Source organism: Cuculus canorus, chromosome 1 (genome assembly GCF_017976375.1).
Source record: "Cuculus canorus isolate bCucCan1 chromosome 1, bCucCan1.pri, whole genome shotgun sequence".
Taxonomy (NCBI): Eukaryota; Metazoa; Chordata; class Aves; order Cuculiformes; family Cuculidae; genus Cuculus; species Cuculus canorus.
The window spans coordinates 161,304,001-161,322,715 of record NC_071401.1 but is presented as its reverse complement, the minus strand read 5'-3'; the positions used below and the strand labels follow the sequence as shown (position 1 = coordinate 161,322,715).

At 41.7% G+C, this 18,715-nt stretch overlaps 1 protein-coding gene across 1 annotated transcript in view; it reads right to left on the bottom strand.

Moving 5' to 3' along the window:
• ZDHHC17 (zinc finger DHHC-type palmitoyltransferase 17) overlaps positions 1–1,824 on the bottom strand; it is a 74,990-nt gene extending 73,166 nt beyond the window's left edge. Inside the window, exon 1 of the mRNA XM_054075633.1 lies at positions 1,701–1,824. Within this exon, the coding sequence (XP_053931608.1) occupies positions 1,701–1,763 (63 nt within the window). The 5' untranslated portion in view covers positions 1,764–1,824. The remainder of the gene's footprint in view (positions 1–1,700) is intronic.
• Positions 1,825–18,715: the final 16,891 nt, after the last annotated feature.

The window sequence follows — 18,715 nt, the reverse complement described above, 5'->3', positions numbered from 1 at the left end:
TACATAGAGGGATTTTAAGGACTAAGGAAACACCCACTGAAATCCATGTAAATAATAACCTGTGAATATAGTCAGATACTCAGCGTTTTCAGAAAAAAAAAACCCAACACATAAAACCCCTCAAGACTAGTCAGACAAGTGATACTTATCGCACATTAAAAGATTCAGGTTGGTGTTACAGTATACAATGTATATTAACTTACTTCCCTTCCCATCTTTTGTACACACTCAACTTGACACACAAAAGGAATAGTATAAAATTCTACCAGACTGCTTAACTAGTGAAAGTCACCTATCTAAACTGAGACATTTTTCTTCACTACCTAGTAAGTACTCAAAGTTAACTTACACACTAATCTTCTTCAATCTTTAAAACACAATGGTTTTCTAACAGCCCATAGATGCTTCTTATTCCATGTTATAGTTTTAGACAGCCCATCTAAAGTTTCTACAAGTTAAGAACATTTTCTTTCAAAGAAACATCCAACAGCCTGATTCAGTACTGAAAACGTCTGTCACTACTGAAAAATTTCAGACACTGCAAATGAGGGTACTTCTCCAGTTAGCCTGAAGAAACATGCAGCATCAGTTTCCGCACATAATTTAAAAAAAAACCCAAACAAAATAACAACAAAAAAATCAAGATACTTATTCAGGGAACATCGTTTTGCTACCTTCCAAACACATAGATCTATTTTGAAGTCATAAGTAGGCACAGCTTGAAGAGGTAGAGAAGAGTGGGTAGGATACACAATCAAGTTCAGAGGCCTATACAGCCTCTTCAGTCATCAAGAAAACTTAAAGTGTCTTTAAAATGTTGTTTAAGGAAAAAGAGTGCCATCTGTTAAGCAAAAACTGGAACCTGGCATATGCACTAATTCTTTTCATAGGCTGAAAAATCAATTCTTACAATCCTTCATGTACAAGTTGACAAGCCCTCACGTAAAAGGTTTTTTAAACTCTTTTAAACATGTTTCAAAACAATCATCCTAGTCCTACGAAATGCACGTATGCTGCCGACAAAAGTGAATGGCACAAAAGAAAGGTAAAAATACAAAACTAAATGACCTCTACGTGTTACGTGAGAGCATTCTTCGCACCGCCTGGACAACCCATGGGAAAAGACAAACCTTCTGCTTTCAAAAGTGATAGGACGAGAGCGAATGGCCTCAGGTTGCTCCAGGGGAGGTTCGGATTGGACGTTAGGAAAAATTTCTTCACTGAAAGGGTTATCAGGCTGCCCAGGGAGGTGGTTGAGTCACCATTCCCTGGGGGTATTTAAAACACGGGTAGGTGAAGCGCTCAGGGATATAGTTTAGTAGTGGACAGGTACGGTTGGCCTCGATGATCTCAAAAGGTCTTTTCCAACACAGCGAATCTATAGTTCTATGAAAATAAACCCCACGCCCCCCGCAGGGCTGGACCGGACCAAGCCCGGCCCGCAGGCCAGGGCCAGCCACACACGAGAGGAAACATTTATCCCACCTTCCATGGCCGGTTCCGCAGCCCCCGGCCCGGGCACCGAGCACCGCCGCGGTCCCGCCCCGGGGCAGCCGCTCACACCCAGGCCGGCGGCGGGGGGCGGGGGCGGCCCATCCCTCCCATCCCGACCGCTCCCTCGAGGAGGCGAGGCGCCTTCCCGAAGCCCTGAGGCAGCACCACCGCCCAGAGAGGAAGAGAGGGAAGAGCGCTGCCCTCACCTCCGGGTGCAGGATAGGGACGCAGCCCGCTTCTTTCTCGTACTCTTCCAGCGGCGCCGCCATCTTGCAGCCAGCCCGCCGCCCGCTGCATGCCGGGAAGCGCGCGACACCGGGGAGGGGAGGGGCGAGGAGCCCCCGCCGCGCCTCGCGCCCCGCCTCTGGCGCGCGCTCCACCCCCTCGTGCCCCCCCACCCGCCGTGGATGGGTAGGGGAGGGCGTAGTATGGTTTGGAGGGATCCTACAGCCCATCCAGTTCCAACCCCCCTGCCATGGGCAGGGAGACCTCCCACCAGACCAGGCGGCTCAAAGCCCCATCCAGCCTGGCCTTGAACACCAGGGATGGGGCAGCCACAGCTTCCATGGGAAACCTGTGCCAGTGTCTCACCACCCTCATTGTGATGAATTTCTTTCTAATGTCTGGTCTGAATCTTCCCCTTTCCAATTTAAAGCCATTCCCCCTCATGCTATCGCTCCATGCTCTTGTAAAAAGTCCCTCCCCAGCTTTCCTGTAGCCTCTTTAGTGCTGGAAGCTGCTCTAAGGTCTCCTCAGAGCCTTCTCCAGGCTGAACAGCCCCAACTCTCTCAGCCTGTCCTCATACTGGAGGTGCTGCAACCCTTGGATCATCTTTGTAGACCTCGTCTGGATCTGTTCCAACAGTGATGGAACTGGAGTGGTTTAGCTTTGAGAAGAGGAGGCTGAGGGGAGACCTTATCGCTCTCTCCAGCTACCTGAAAGGAGGTTGTAGAGAGGAAGGAACTGGGCTCTTCTCCCAAGTGACAGGGGACAGGACAAGGGGGAATGGCTTCAGGCTGCGCCAGAGGAGGTTCAGACTCGCTATCAGGAAGAAATTTTTCACAGAAAGGGTCATGGGGCATTGGCAGAGGCTGCCGGGGCAGATGGTAGAGTCTTCATCCCTGGAGGTATTTAAAAGACGGGCAGACGAGGTGCTCAGGGGCATGGTTTAGTGGCAGATAGGAACGGTTGGACTCGATGATCCAAGAGGTCTTTTCCAACCTAGCAATTCTATGATTCTTATGTTGAGGATTCCAGAAGTGGATGCAATACTCCTGGTGGGGTGGTTCAGTACAGTGTGCTTCTGGAAGAATATTGAAAACCCCAAGCAATGACCTACAGAAAGAGCTATGAACCCTTAGTGCTGGACTCAGGGCAGCACATTCTGGGGTTGTTTAGCCTAGAGAAAAGGAGACTGAGGGGAGACCTTATCACTGTTTTACAGCTACCTGAGAAAAGATTGTACAGAGGTGGATGCTGGTCTCTTCGCTCAAGTGACAGTGGATAGGACAAGAGGGAATGGCCTCAAGTTGCACCAAGGGAGGTTCAGGCCGGTCATTAGGACAAATTTCTTCTCTGAAATGGTTATGGGCACTGGAACAGGCAGCCCAGGAACATAGTTGAGTCACTATCCCTGGAGATATTTAAAAGACAGGTAGATGAAGTGCTTAGGAATATTATTCAGTAGTGGACAGGTATTGTTTTGGCTTGATGATCTCAATAACCTAGTGATTCTATGATTTTATGAACAAAGTTTGTGCTAGCAGTGGACAGCAAAGGAGGCATTTATTGCTGTGGCAAAAAGGGTGAGGAAACTTAAGTGCTCTTTGCCTTCCAGCATGTGTTTAGGTATCAGAGTCAAGTTTCCTTCAGAACTGCCACAAAGGGGACTGGCTGCCTCAAACCCTCTTTCTGCGAGCAGCTTCTCAGCAGGAGATAGAGAGGAGCTAAAAATACTTTGAAGATGATACAAGAAGTAGTTACTATTACAAAAAGTGGAATATTTTTTATTTAAACTGAAGTAGAGTTAAGTTTCATCTAAGTAGTTGTGTTCTTTGAAAGCTGGACAGAATGTCCCTCTGATAGCCTGTTTTCTTTCAAGCAGTATTTTTCCAGGCACTGTTCATTCTTTCGAGATGATAATGTCTTGTGTTCACTGTGATCCGTGCTGAACATATGTGTCTTCTTCTGTGATCACCTCTGTTTGCAGCCTCTCCTGATCTCAAATGCAAGGTCAGGCAGAGCTGTCTCCAAAGCTCCAAATTAGCAAGAGTTTTGACTGTTGTGAAGTTCGTAGTAACATTAAAATTAATCCTTGGAAAATAATAGAATATGTGTAAGATTTCTGGGAAAATTTATACACGTGTGTGTAAGTGGGGAATCTGTTCTGTCCCCAGCCCTTGTCTCGTTACACACGATTGATGGAGATTGCTCCCTCATGTCACCCCAGCCTGATTAAAGGGTGCTTGCTTCCTAAAACTCTAAAATGAGTCTTAGAGAGTTTATTTGCCGTTATTTTCAGTATCAAGCCATGCTGAGGACATCAGGCGGTGGTGTACAGAGAACACATCATACCACGCACCGTGCATTATGTCTGCGTCCATCCTGTTATAATTGGCTGTGAACAGAGAGAACGTGCACTGTGTCACAGCTTGTTAGGAATTCTGCTCCAGCCGCAGCAACCACTCTGGCAGCCCAGGGAGGTGTCACACATGGTCTGGCTCAGAGGTTAGAGACCCGCGAGGACACTCCGTGACTTAACACCATGGCTGCAATACCAGCTCTTCTTCTTCAGCCTGGCATGACTTCTGTGGGCCCTGAGATGGCTCTTCTGGGGCCTTGAACAGCTTCTATGGGGCCCAGGAGGACTGCTCTGTGGGGCTCCAGGGTGGCACCTGTGGGGTCCCAGGACAGTTCTTCTGTGGGGCCCTAGAATGGCTGCTCTATAGGGTCCCAGGATGGCATATGTGGGGCTGCAGGATGGCTCTTCTATGGGGCTTGGGACAGCTGCTGTGGCTTCTGGGGTGGCTTCCATGGGGATGGAACAGCTGCCCTGGTGCCCTGGCACAATTTCTGTGGGTCCCAGGGTAGCTCTTCTGGGCCTCAGGATGGCTGCTGTGGGGTCCTGCAGGCTCTTCTGGACTCCAGGATGGCTCTTCTGTGGGGCCCCTGGACATCTGCTCTGTGGGTTCCAGGGGAGCTGCTCTGGGCTCCGCAATGGCTGCTCCTGCACTGGCAGCCGCCAACCAAAAAGGAAGCAGAATTTTTTTGGCAGGAACTTTGTTGTCTGGAGGACCTTGTTACTTTTTGGATATATCAGAATCAGTGCTGTTGAAATTAATATTTAGTGTGATTTCAGTTTGGGGAGATAATTCAGCTTAATTAAGTTGTAATTTGGAATGAGAGCAAAAGGAGAGCTCCCTTGTACATTTAATGTTGGTTCGGTTCCATACTCAGTGCTGTCCAGTTTTCCTTGGGAGTTATCTTCATGCCTAATAGGTAACAAAGAGAGCATGGGAAGAAATCAAGAGAGTTTTATAACATTTTCACTCTTAGCTGCAAGAACGATGTTTGAAACCCCCTAACAGTTCTGAGGACATCTGGAAGAGTTTCTTTCCAACCATTTGTAATCAACTGAGCTGGTGATTTCTTACATCCTGTCACACATACTATCCAGATGGCCAAGCTATCTGCTGCAGATTCCAGGGTCAAATTACATCGTGTGAGGAAATAGGTTTGGTTTATATTTTCTCTTCGTGGAAGCTGTGTAATACACATACAGCCAAAATAGGAAACTTCATTTCAAACTCATGTAAATCTTTATAAATTTAAATTTTATTGAATTTTTTTTTTCCAGTTAAAGAATGTTATCGCTGGTTTGATTGCTTCTTTACATTGTCATATCTATGGTGCTCTCTTTTGCCTTTGTGGAAAAGGGACCTTTAAATAATACATTTTGTGGTATAGGATGCATTAGGCTCGTAAGCCTAAAAACTCACATTGATATTCTTTTCATTACTCTTTCCTATCTCACACAAAATGTTACAGAGAAGCACTAATAAAATCTGACTGCAGCATTATTAAAATGTTAAATCATAAATATCTTTTTTTTGCTGCATAAATGTATTTTTAAATTGTCAAGAAGAAGAATGACTTAGAATTTAGAAACCGGGGGTGTGGAACAGGTCTAAAAGCACAGACTTGAGACTATAAAGTACTGAAGTGCTAAAATAGTAGAACAAGACAGAGACTATAGAGGAGAGGATCTTTTTTTGACTGTGTATGTTATTTAATGTACCAGGGTTTAGATGTAACTTGCAGCCTGATTTGCCTAAAGGAGAGGGTTGTCAACCCTCTGCAAGCCCCAGAAATATAAATCCTATCAATCACTACAGTACTTCACTCGTATTTATAATAAAAGTGAAGGTGATAAGATAACCCTAAATGTTTGTAGTGATTTTACTACGTGGATATTTTTTCCTTGCAAGTCTGAAGAAGCCATGCTTTATCCCTTGACTCTGAACTAGATGGTAAATGCATACCCTTACATCTGTTTAGGTATTTATACCCTGGTCTTCACAGAACTGCACATTTTGAAACAAATTCTATTCTCAGAAGCATCTCTGCAGAGAATTTTTGCCATTAAACTTGAGGCCGCATCCATATGTGTAGTCCATGAGCAGCCCATTCAGAACTGAGTGTTCCTTTTGCCACCATGTAACCGTAGAACTAGAATACAGAATGTACTACGGTGCCTCTGCACTAGAGCTCTTCGTTCAAAAGCTAGCAGTGATTCAGATGTTGAAATTAAGTTTCCCATACTTCAGTCATTCCCTGTGTTCTCACCTGGGACACAATTGCTCGAAAACATGGTTCTTCACTCTTTTACATTGTCGTTAAAGAGAGGTTAATATTTGTGCAAAGTGAACACTGATACAAATCTATTAATTTGCTCTGGTTGTGAAGTTTATATGTATTTTTCACAATCTAAAAATCTATAAGGTTGCATTTTTTTCTATATCTGACCTTGAACAATTACCTTACGCTACTAAGTTTTGCTTGGCTCATTTGTAAAGCAAATAACATGTTAGCTAATACTGAGAGGTACTCGGAGAATTTAGTATCATTGCAGAGCAATTTAAGGCTCTGAGATTAAAGATACCTTGTAAATGCCAGGAATTATTGTTGATCAATGGCAGAAAATGCTCTTCTGTGTGGTTGCATTGAGCAGTCAATAGCTGATGTGTGAAGTGTTTTCCGTATTGACCAAAGAGGTTTTATCCAGTGCTGCTTACTAGGTATGCAATAGGGAGAGGTCTACCATATTGGCTAAACATGGCAAGCACTGGAAAATTGGTTTAGATTCTAATCTGACTTAAGGAAAACACATTTCATCAATACCATGGACAAACAGTTTTTCTTCCCTTTGTTTTGTTTCCACTAATCACTGAAAAAGGTCTAGACAACTTTTAATTTTCAAGTAAGCCAAAACACAGCTTAACTGCAAAGTAAGTAGCATGGAGTCTTATGATTCTCTATTCTGCAGCATAAATTTTACCTTTTTTAATGAAGAAAAAGACTAACTTTGGCAGAGACAAGATGTATTTATAGAATACCCTTCTATACATACGGTTCAGTACTAAGGATGACTGTGCAGCTATTTTAGTTCCTATCTCCCACTAAACTGTGAAATGTGACAAAGAAATAAAACCCATTTAATTTATATGCCTTAGTAGTAGAGGTTTTTTTATGGTATTACCACTTAAAACAACTAAGAGCATGATTAAACAGTGTTCATCCTTGCGGTTAGAGGGTGACAAAGGTAAAATATTAAAATATTGCAATTGAAGCTAAGTATTTGCTTCATGGTAGTATTAAGCTCTCATGGTAGCCCAAAACTTAAGTAAAAATACGGGAATATCTTTGCACAAAAATAGGTGCTAAGTCAAAAATAGCCCACTTAACCCAACAAGAATGAACATCTTTAGAGGAACTATGTTTGTCCTCACTTTTCGTGCATAGTTTTCATTAATCCTGTTCTAATTAATATATCCTGAGATAGATTTGCCACCATACTAAGGCATGTCTGAAATTTTCCCTTGCAGCCACTCAAAAAACTAGTTTCACTGTCAAGTGCTGGGATATCTGAGGAAGCCATATCATGTTCCTATTCTCTGAGTGTGTGTGCAGAGAAGCTATGATCAGAATAAGTAATTCTCATTATTATTCATTGTCTACACTGCATTTTCTAATCATGTTACTGTTTGAGTTTTGCGTTTTCTGCATTATAACTGACAACCATCATCTAAACGCACATACCAAAATGAATGTATAAAATGGGTCATTCTGCTTGGGTTTATCCAAGTCTATTCTTTCTCTCTGCATTCACTCTTAGATGAAGGGCACATGGTTCTCACAATTTGGACTGGTTTGGGTGACTGAAATCCTGTGTTCACAGTCCCCCAGGGTCACCTCTCCTCCAGTCTGTTCCTACTTCTGGCTCTTTCAAATTTTACTGAAATATGTAAAGGCACTGGACTTAGAAACGTACCCTTCTTTACAGGCTCTGTAGGCTTTTCTTCTTTGTGGGAGCCAGCATCTTTTATTTCTCACCAGCCTGGTTGAAGCTCTCTCCCTTATTTAAGAGAGTACACCTCATATACTCCACTTGCATCATTGTCTTCCGTTTCTGATTTGGCTGTTGGAAGGCAAGCCTTCAACTCACTCCAGTAATTTCCTTTTAATGCCATGCTGTAGACCCTCAGCATTTTTTACAAGCTCTTACTCACTAGATTTTCTCTCAACATAACAGGAAACTACCCGAAGGAAAATTCAGGAGAGACTAGTGAGCCAATTTCAACAACAGGTTCACAAATGACCTTTCCCCATCCATTGTGGACAAAACTGTGGCTAAAAACTATCTTGGTATGACCATTTTTGGTTTTGAAGAGAGATGTCTCTATTGTATATGACTGTAGCTGAGATGGGATCATTACACCATTACTGAGTTTCCTTTCATACTTTCTTGTGGTTAAGGTGGACTGTGATACCCCAAAATGCACAGTTTAATGACTGTGGGAAAAATGCTTAAACTGATGACAAACAGCTCTCCTATGCCAGGCATAGGATGGTATCAAAAGTCAAACTAGCACCATTTTTTTAAGGACAGTCCAAGTAGTTTCTCCTCAGTGAAAGCCACAGTTGGTGGGAAAAATGAAGGCAGCTGATTTTGTCTTTCAAAATATAATTCAGGTGGAAATGCTCTAAAAGCAAGCACATTAAGAGAACTTTAAATACTTGTATGCACCATTGATACCAGAAATCAAAGACAGTGAAATTGATCAGTGCAATGCCTTCTGTATAGTCACTGCTTCTGTGCTGATATTTTAGGGCTCTGACAGCTGTATGGACATGAATAAAATCTGAGTGACTAAACCTGGTTTTGTTCCCAAACGTTTGCCTTGTCCTCTTGAGACAGTTCATTATCCTGGAAGGGAGAGCCTTCAGATCTCACTGTAGGTCAGATACTGAACCACTGCAGGCTTCAGTCCTCCCTTCTAAGGCAATGTGAGTCTTTAGCATCCTGGGCTGAAAGCCATGGCAGTTCAGAAGAGGGTTCGTGAGAGGATCGTGTGTCCTTATTGGTGGGTGGCAGCATGGCTGGGGACAGCAGCAACTTGACTGTGCTGCTGAGTGATGTGCTACTGCATGTCAGTCAGCACTGTTAGCACAAGAGAGCAGCGAGTGATGTGATTTGCCTCATTACTGAGCGTGTTCAGGCTCCTCTTCTTCACACTTTATTCCTCCTTACTCTGCATATTACTCTTCAGCCTGTGAAGAGTAATATGCACAGTGGCTACATTAGGCAGTTCACTTCCATGGATCACATGAGAGAGCCTGACAGTGTGCTTAAACCAGTTTTATAGTGATCTATTCCTGAATTTCAGTGGTGGTCATATGGATTTACATTGTGGGGAAGAGAGGAAAGTCAGACACAGTGTCTATTTATACCATTCTCTACTATAGTTTTTTAATGGAATTGTTATTTAGTACTTGAACACAGTCAGAGAAGTGAGCACTAAATATAGGCTGCTATTAAGCATAGCATCCTTACTCTTAGATTTTGGTGGTTTTGTAATCTTATTATGTATTTCTCTTCTGCCAAAATAATCTTACTAGAAACAAATATATATAGCCCTTGAATGACATAAAGAGATCATATTATATCTCTGGCTGACTACCTTTGCTGATGCAATTTCATATGCTGAAAAATTCGGCACTGATTCATAAAGTACAGAAAATGAGTGGTTTTGACTTTTTATGCCTACTTTATTTTTTCTTTTAAGATGATGCACTTCTATTTCCCACTTACTGTGTTTTGAATATCTGATCTTGATACCATCTTATACCCATGGATGACTTTGCTGCTGTCTTTAATGTCAAAGCATCATATCTTCTTTCTTTCTTAATTATAGACAAAACTGTTATTAAGTTGTTCTCACAACTTAGACTGAATATATCTAATAGGCATACTAAAATATTTTTTAGCTTACCTGAGCCTGTTTTTAAGCTTTCCCTAAGAGCTCTTTCGTTAAAAGCACATCCAGGAACACGTCAAATGTACCAGTTTGTTCTGCTGACATGTCTGCCTGAGTTTATTCTTTGGGGCGAACCTGGGACTGCTGTGATACAGCCCTGCACAACAGGTGATACTGGATTATGCTCGATATTTGTAAGGGAAGATGAATACACTTGAAACTGAAGACTGAATTACACTTTATGAACTTTTTTTTTTCTATTTTGTTTTCATTGTCCATTTGTTCTCCCAGATCCCTCTCTGCATCCATTGGGCTGATTATTCCAGCTTCCTTTGGAGAAGGTGCAGAATAGGTCGGCATCTGAATGGATTTTTGAAGCACAGGCAGCTGCTGAAGTCGGAGATCATTGACAAACTGAAAACCAATAACAAACCAATAAATTAAAATTAATAGCCATGCCACTTCTTTAAAAAGGTATTAATGAGAATGAAGCACTAAATATTCAACCATGATGTCTTTTTACTGAAATATCACCTCCTCAGGAATTGAGGCTGAAGTGGGCTGAATGATAATATAAGGAAAAAATAGTAGTTAGGGTTTTAAGTTACCATCTTTGGATGAAAGCCAATAATGAATTATTTTGGGGTACTTTTTATTAAATTAATTAAATGTTTTCCCTGCTCAATTCTAAATCAAACTCAGAGGAGCATGATAGATTAACACTTTTCCCTTTTATAAAGAAAAATCTGTTAGCTAGACTCAGATAATTTTCAGTGATTAAGGTGATACCCGACCATACAGTAATAGGGTACTCTTATAAGTAGGATAATCGAAAAATACTTCATGTTCTAATCCTCTTCAGGAACTGAACTGACACCGTAGTGGGATCTAGAGATGTTAGAGATGCATCTGCCCATTCATTGCACGTGAAAGGTTGTTTGGACTCGTGTAAGAGGAGAAAATGGAATAGCACAGGAATAAAATATAAAACAAGGATTTTTTTATCAGTAGCAGTAAGAAATAAAATGAAAGACTAAAACCAGAATGCTTATGATAAAGGGGAGGGGAGGGATGGGAAGGGAGGCGAGGGGAGGCGAGGAGTAATTCAGCTGGAAGAGAAGTGCAATGATCATCTAGCCCAACCACCTAACCACTTCAGGGCTGACCATTTGATTTTCATGGGAGATGTGTAATTTCTCCATAGTTTTTGTTTGTTTGTTTGTTTTTTTAAGAAAAAAATTAATTGGTTTTTTGAGTATTTAAATCATTCTATGCCAGGATTGTAGATTTGTTATATTACTGAAATTCAGGACAGATTGTTTAAGCCAGCACCACTCATGATAAACTTCTGAAATTGTGACAGTAAATGTTGTATGAGTTGCCATGTTATTTAAGTTTTTTGCCGAATTTATGATGAATTAGTAATGATTATACACAGACAAGTGTGCTTTGCACAAGTGCTGATATAAATTAGACTGTGCTTGAAGGGGAAAGAATGGTAGCATCAGCAGTTATCTGCCCTTGACTAAGCAAGAATTCATAAGAAGCAGCAATCTCTTTTACTTACTTATTAATACAGTTGGGGGAAAATGAACAAGATTTTAGGACTGGATTTCCTTTATGAGATTCATATAATGACTTCCAGAATACCGAAGCTACTACACGAAGAAATAATCCTCACAATTAGGCTTTAAAGTAATATTAAGACGTAAGTAAAATACAGCAAACATTCAGGAGGCTTGGATGGAAATGGCTGATCTGAACAGCAAACTCAAACATGCATTGTTAATTCAGTACAAAATGTTAAACATCATGCTGTATGATGAAATTTTAGTTCTTTTAAAAAAGAAAACTGGAGTTCACAAAGTTGTATGTCTAGATTGTGTGCTTGGGGATCACTAAAGGCGTCAATATATGTAAGAAGTGTATGGCCAGTATAATCAAGTCTAGGAGCTGTAGGAAATGAACCAGTTGCACCATTTTTAGAATGAATGCAGGAGAACTGAGCTGTCACATTAAAGCTGACAGCCTCGTTATGCAGCTGTCATTGCTCTGCAAAGATCTGGGTTATGAGATGGAAATCTATAGATGCTCTATGCCAAGCCTGCCTTTCTAAGCTTGCAGATGAAAATCAAAACCCATGCCTGATCAGAAGCATCACAAAACATGGGAAATGTGGAGAATTCCAGAAACAGGCAGAGGATTTAACCTTCTTTCACGATTCTTCTCTGAAAAAAAGTCTCTAGATGATAAGGCATTTTCAGTGCAACGACTGTGTTATCTCCCTTCATATGCTGAGGTAACACAGTCAAAACAGCACCAATGGTTTCCACAGCTTGATGAGACAGACTTCTCTTGAATTGCTGCAAAGTTTAAGACTCTTTCAGCTTGCATTCTCAGAAGTGCTACCGCTTGAGCATATTGATGGTAATGGGAGGTGGCAACACTCATGATCTTGCAGGATCAAGACTTTTGTCACCTTGGGCTTCATTTACTGCTGATGCTTTCAGCAGTCCTAAAAAAAAAAGCAAAAAGGCTCACTCTCACTTTAATATGGTGGAACTAAAAGGTCTGGCACACAGAATGGTGCCTAATAGATGAGTATGTAGCTGGGCTTTCAAACTGGTACAAATGACCGCATACTGTGTGGTCACAAAGAAGCAAGCAGTTTACCGCATTACAACCTGCTGCTGCTAATTTATGAGCAATTTCTCATAGGTTTGAGTATTTGCTAGAAGCATATATGTGCTTCCAGCATGTCTTGGAAACAAATGACAAAACATGTCTATAGGGAATGCTGCACCATAATATTGAATTTTGATAGAGAAGGAGGGAGCTGACAGAGAAAAGAATCAATTTCATCTGCTAAGTTGCCGGTTGGCATATTGCAGCTGAGAATAGTCTTGCTGTTGCAGAGATGTGAGCTCCCCTGTGTAACACTATCTCAGTCCCTGCCAGTCTCAAAGGGAGAGTGGGTGATTCCATGAAGGTGAAATGAAACGTAATACAGACCTAGTAGCCATATGCTTGGTTTCTTATGAGTGTCTTCATTTTTCCTGGCAGCCCGTCTCTGGCGTTCTCAGTTTTTAAGTCAGTAATTCTTCCTAGTACTGTGCCTACATCTCCCACAACACCAGGTGAAGGAGCAGAGCGGTGTCAGCCTGGGCACACAGTGGGCTGGGAGAGTGGGGCAGCTGGGAGTGCCCAGCATCAGGCACGTCTCTGGGGATGGAGACAGAACAGGCAGGACTGGTAGTGCCCTTGGGGCCCTGATTTACTGAATAGGTCTTTAAAGTCCTCTCACTTCATGGTTCCTTTTCCCTTCCATTGTAAATGGCTAATATTGTCCTACTGTCCTTGCCTGCGATAGTCTACTGAAGCAGACCAAAAAATCGATACACTTAATCTAAATGATAGTCTACATCATCTGCATGCAATAATCAGTCCTCAGAAGGCTGGGTACTGCCTTTCACATAATACTAAAAGAAAAAAACAAAAGAGAAGCAAACCCAACAGGACGACCTAAAAGCTTCTCCATGTATTACTGTGATGAGAAGGCATGGGTGGTGCTCTGCAGGATGGAGCAGAGCACAGACAACTCCAGCTGATCTGAGGGTATCTCTCTGGTGTGGCACAGAGGCTCGGTGTTGATTGAGTGGTGGAAGGAGGAACTGAGTGGCACTTCTGCAGCTATAAGTTAGATAATACCCTAAGGCTCCCAGCTCTGCGATTAGCAGAGCTGGTTCATACAAAACCAGCTCAGAGATGGGACTGTACAGAGCCAGGTGTGCATGTGGTTGGAGATGCACATCGGAACCAAGCTCCAAGGACTTCTACAACAGTGGTTTTACAAGAGAGAGACAAAAAATCAAAACAGGTCTCTTCAATACAAAGGAGAAGATTAAGAGACTTCAGACACTTAAATGCAAAGTTGCCACACAGGGCAGAACTTATAGCAAGCTTCATCATATAAGCACTGTTGCATAAGCACTCTTTGGTTGGAAAGTTACTCTGTGGTCATAGTTTGCCCTTTCCCAGTGTTGGTCCTTATCCTAAACCCTGGGTAGTTCAGACAGAAGGCAGAGCAAAGGTGCAAAATACAGTGAATGGAGCCTTCTGCTACTGTGTTATTCTTTAAAAGAAGCAATACTGGAAGACCCACAACATACCTGTAATCATCTAAAGCTGAAGGCTAGCTCTTATCAGGCTTGAGCACTTCAAACATGTGGTTGTGAATTTTTTTCTTACCAAGACGTGGCTTTTCCTACACTCAGGCAGCTGCCAGAATTGGGAATTAGGCAGCTGCTAAACCTTGCAGAAACTGGGTGGAAAAAAAAACCCTAGTGAATTTGAAACATCAGCTATTTTACTACTGACCATGCATATTAATCTACTGCTCAAATTTGTTACCTGGAATTTGTTACCTGCCTCTCAGTGTTTTACTGGGGAGATAGCTGGTTAATGGAGGGGCTGGCCTAACTTCTCCCAGGCATCCTAAGTAGATAAAAACATTTTCTCTGCCTGGTGGGAAGGGCTCCACATCCTGCCTGTGAAAGGTTTTGCACCGTGCAAAGATGTGAGCTCAATGGGCAATGGCTTAGTACAGAAGAGCATGGGACTGACCTCAGTGAAGGCTACTGCCTGTCGCACTCCTCTGGGCAGGGGTATCACTTCACCCGCTCACTCTTCTGAGTGCCAATTTTAAAAATTAGCTTGGCTCCAGCATAATGTAGGTGCTTCTGAAGATAATATGTTTGTGCAAATGGATGCTGGCTTGAATTCATGTACCGTTTTTTTTTTGTAGTGGTATTTCAAGCACTTATCAAATGCACAGGAAAGAAGGCATTCAGAATCACAGAATCAATAAATAAAATACACTTGGTAGCAATAGCTTCAAACTATAAGACTTTTGCAAACATAAACCAAATATTTTTTCACTGAAATCAGAAAAAAATCATGGCAATGATTAGCATTTAGTGAAAAAAATAAAGCCACTCCCTTGCATGCTTGAGTAGAGACCCAGTGGAAATATGTTAAGAAAGTCTATTGAGACAGTCTTGCCAATTAATTTCTCAAATTACTGTCGTCTTCCAGGTTCTCCATCATCTCCTCTGATCCCAAAGTATGTCAGCAGTCTGTAGTCTTGGCAAGTTGGCAACTTCATAGCAGCCAGCTGGTGGGACATCTCCCAAATACTGAAACTGAGAAGTATAGCCTGATTCCTTCATGTGCTCTCTATTTCATTCATTAATACATGTAGTCCTTAAAATATCTGTTTGGAAATGCTTGCTCTATGAATGAAAAATGTCAAGTGCAATGCTCTGAAGAAGTCTTATTTATCTATGACACTGTTATTGCTGTGACTAGAGAAAAAATGATTTTTTCTTGCCATATTTTCAGGATCCCCATTTTCAAATACAGTCTTAAGAAGAATAGAAAGTGAAGGCTGGAAGGGAAGGTTAGACTTAGTATTTATTAGAAAGCTAATGAATGAATTTGACACCTTTATCTGAAAGCTGAGATGCATTCCTCTGTTCGTTCGCTGTGGAAAATGCAGATCACAACAGACCCATCTGAAGTATATTCTGGGGACGGCACTAACATGCATTTTCATTCGTGATCTTTTGGGAGGTTAATACCATCTAAGGTGGGTGAAGTTTTCCAGTATATGAAGAGGACAAGGTAATAGGCGTAGGCAGAAAGAACAGCCAAAATATGAAGCTTGCAAAATTATCTGTCATCCTGTAGCCTGTTATTCTGCAGTAAAGAGGCTGTGTAAGAGATGAGCCTGGCCTCTCTGATGCCTCATAACAGAAGAAAAAAAGGGGTAGGTGTTCTGCTCATCTGTCATGAATCAGCAAGAAGGAGGTCAGCAGGAACATGAAATGAATTTTTATGAGAATGTTGGACATCAAAAACTGCTTTCTCTCGTGTGTGGTTTATCACTCCAGCTCTTCTTTCTGTATTTATGTTTTTGACTTCTAGTGGGAACAATTAAGAAGAAACAATGAGCCTCTGCTGTCCTGGCGTAAAATCTGCAATAAAATCTAGCCTCTGGAAGAAAAGCTTAAAATCCATCAGGGAGAAAATACATCCTCCTGATAATTGTTTAGCAATGGCAGAGCACTGAGGACAGTCTGAGGATATGAGGCATGAGATTATAGATATAATAAAAATGTCTGTAAAATAGAAGGTAATTGAGATGTTTTAGAATACATTCAGCAACCATGAACTGACACAATAGGACAAAAACCTATCAGTCTGCTTGAAAGAACAGAACCAGCAGCCTTGCAGTGTTCCCTTCAAGGACAACAGCAGCTTTTATTTTTTTCTGTACTATACCTTGGAGGATTTTCCATTTTCTTAAAGTGCCATAGTGCCAGAGCAGGTTCTGTCAAACATGAATAATTGAATTTGAGTGGAAATGCAGAGACTTTAAAAATACAACTGAGGACTTTGGAAAGCACTCAGAGAAAATATATGGGCTAGGTTCACCACTCTTGGCCTCACTTATATCCCTAAACTTGGCCATTCTCTGCTGAGATCAATGAAGTTCTGCTGGTGCAAAACTTCAGCAATATTAGGTGTGAATCAGGTCCAGTATTTGCAGGGACCACCTGTTAAAAGGAAAGATGCAGTATCTTTGCAAGCACTGGTATAGACAGTATGATTTCTTGAATATCAACAGACCTCATGAGCCAATGCTCCGAGATCAGAATCTGATCTTCCCTTTTGCTTGAGTGACAGGTTATCACTCAGTGTTTGTACTTACTGCATTAGACACTAATAAACCTCAGCACTATTTCCAAGGGAATAGTGCAGACTGCTGAAGCCTACTGACTTCCCAAATTGTTCGTTCCTTGAAGAGTTCATTTATGGAGTGAAGCCAGATCCTGCCCTCTGTCTTAAGCCGGCAGTGGTCTCAATAAACAAGTTGAGAAATAAAAAGGAGAACAAACTAAGACAAGGTGCAAAATGAAGGGGTGGATGGCAGGGGGTGGAGGGCACATGAGAAACCAGAAAAAGACCCTTGAGTAGAAAGGAAAGAATGAGAGTCAGTAAAGCTTTGGAAAACAGGGAGAAAATGAGAGACAAAGAAACCATTAAAAGAGGTAGCAAAAGATAGAGAAAGGAGAGTACTAAAGAAGCAAAAAGAGTGGTGGCTGGGTAACGAATGGCATTGGCATTCTTACTCTTCATCTCTTTAAACAAGTTTTTCATTAAGTGTTTGTCAATCATAAAGGCACTGCTCTTTAATTTTTTAGTTGTATTAAATCATCCCCCCCCCGAATGTATACAGCCTATGGGCTGGGGCAAGGGAACAAAGAAGTCATGGGGTCTCATGCGCCTGGAGTGGAGTGCTAGCCATAATCTTTTCTTTCTCCATGATTAATCGGTGTTTAACTTTTAGCTTAGCTGACTTTGAAATGTCAAGAATAGCACCAAGGCTTTGGCCCATTTATGGTGTTCGCAAATACCAGGCACTCAAAAATGGAAAAGAATTTACTTTTTTTTCCCTAGGGCTTTTCACAGAAAGGATGTTTCCAAACCCAATGCAGACAGGATTAGAAAATCAGGCAACAGAACCTCCTTTTTACCCAAGCAGCTGCTATTGAAACTGAAGACTGTGTGCACAGCGTGCCATCAGTGCCATTGCCTGAGAAGTGCATGTTTAAGAGCAGCTTTACACTCCCCATGTAAGCCTTTGAAAAGAAAGCTTCATGCAGACAATTCTTCTTATATATCTATGTCTGCATCTCTTACTCTCCCACACTAGGAGAACAAAACCTATTTATTTAATGTTCTGTTTACTCCTGCTGGCTGGGCCTTATTTCACCAGAGCTGGATGATATCCAGTAAGCGGTTCAAGACACTTGAGATGCAGAAAACATCCTGTCCTATCCAGAAAAATGCCTGTATGTTTCTCTGATTTGAAAAGCTATTGACTATTGGCATCTCAGGATCACCAAGAAAAGAAATCAATGCTACATGCCACTAGAAGGCTAATCACCCAGTCTAGCCTTGCAAAGATGTGCAATAGTTTGTTTTCTGGGATCACTGGTTCATGAGATTTTGAAGATAAAAATCACATTGGCTTCACTAACATCCTTGCTGCTTGCATTGATGCACTGGTTCTGACCCAATTTAAATGCCTGCTGCCTTGAAATGATTTATGTTTGAGACAATGTCATGTTTCATAAGAAACACAGCTTCCAAGCTATATGAAGATTTCCTCTCCAACTCCAGCAATTCATGGAAATGCTGGCTCCAGAGCTAATGCAGGTATTGAAAGAAATGGGTGAGAATTATCAGAATAGTAGTTTCAAAGGATGGCATCATTCACAGTATTCAATTATTTTGGAAATGTTCTGTTTAGACTAATTGGTAGTCTCATAAGCAGATAGAGAAAGAAAAGAACATTTAAGAGAAACAGATAAGCAGGAAAATGAGACAGAAAGGGGGACACATGATTTCTCCGATCTCACAAGGGGTGAGGCAGAAGGTGGAACTGGAAAGGAGCCTCTAGGTCATTGAATTCACATCCCTGCAATCACACTGTGACAGCATTGACATTAGGCTCAGATAGATCCTCAGTATCCAGTCCTCCACCTAAATCTCCTACCATAAAGCAGTCTCTGAGACCATGTAACAGTTGCAAGACCATTAGCACAAAGGACAAAAAG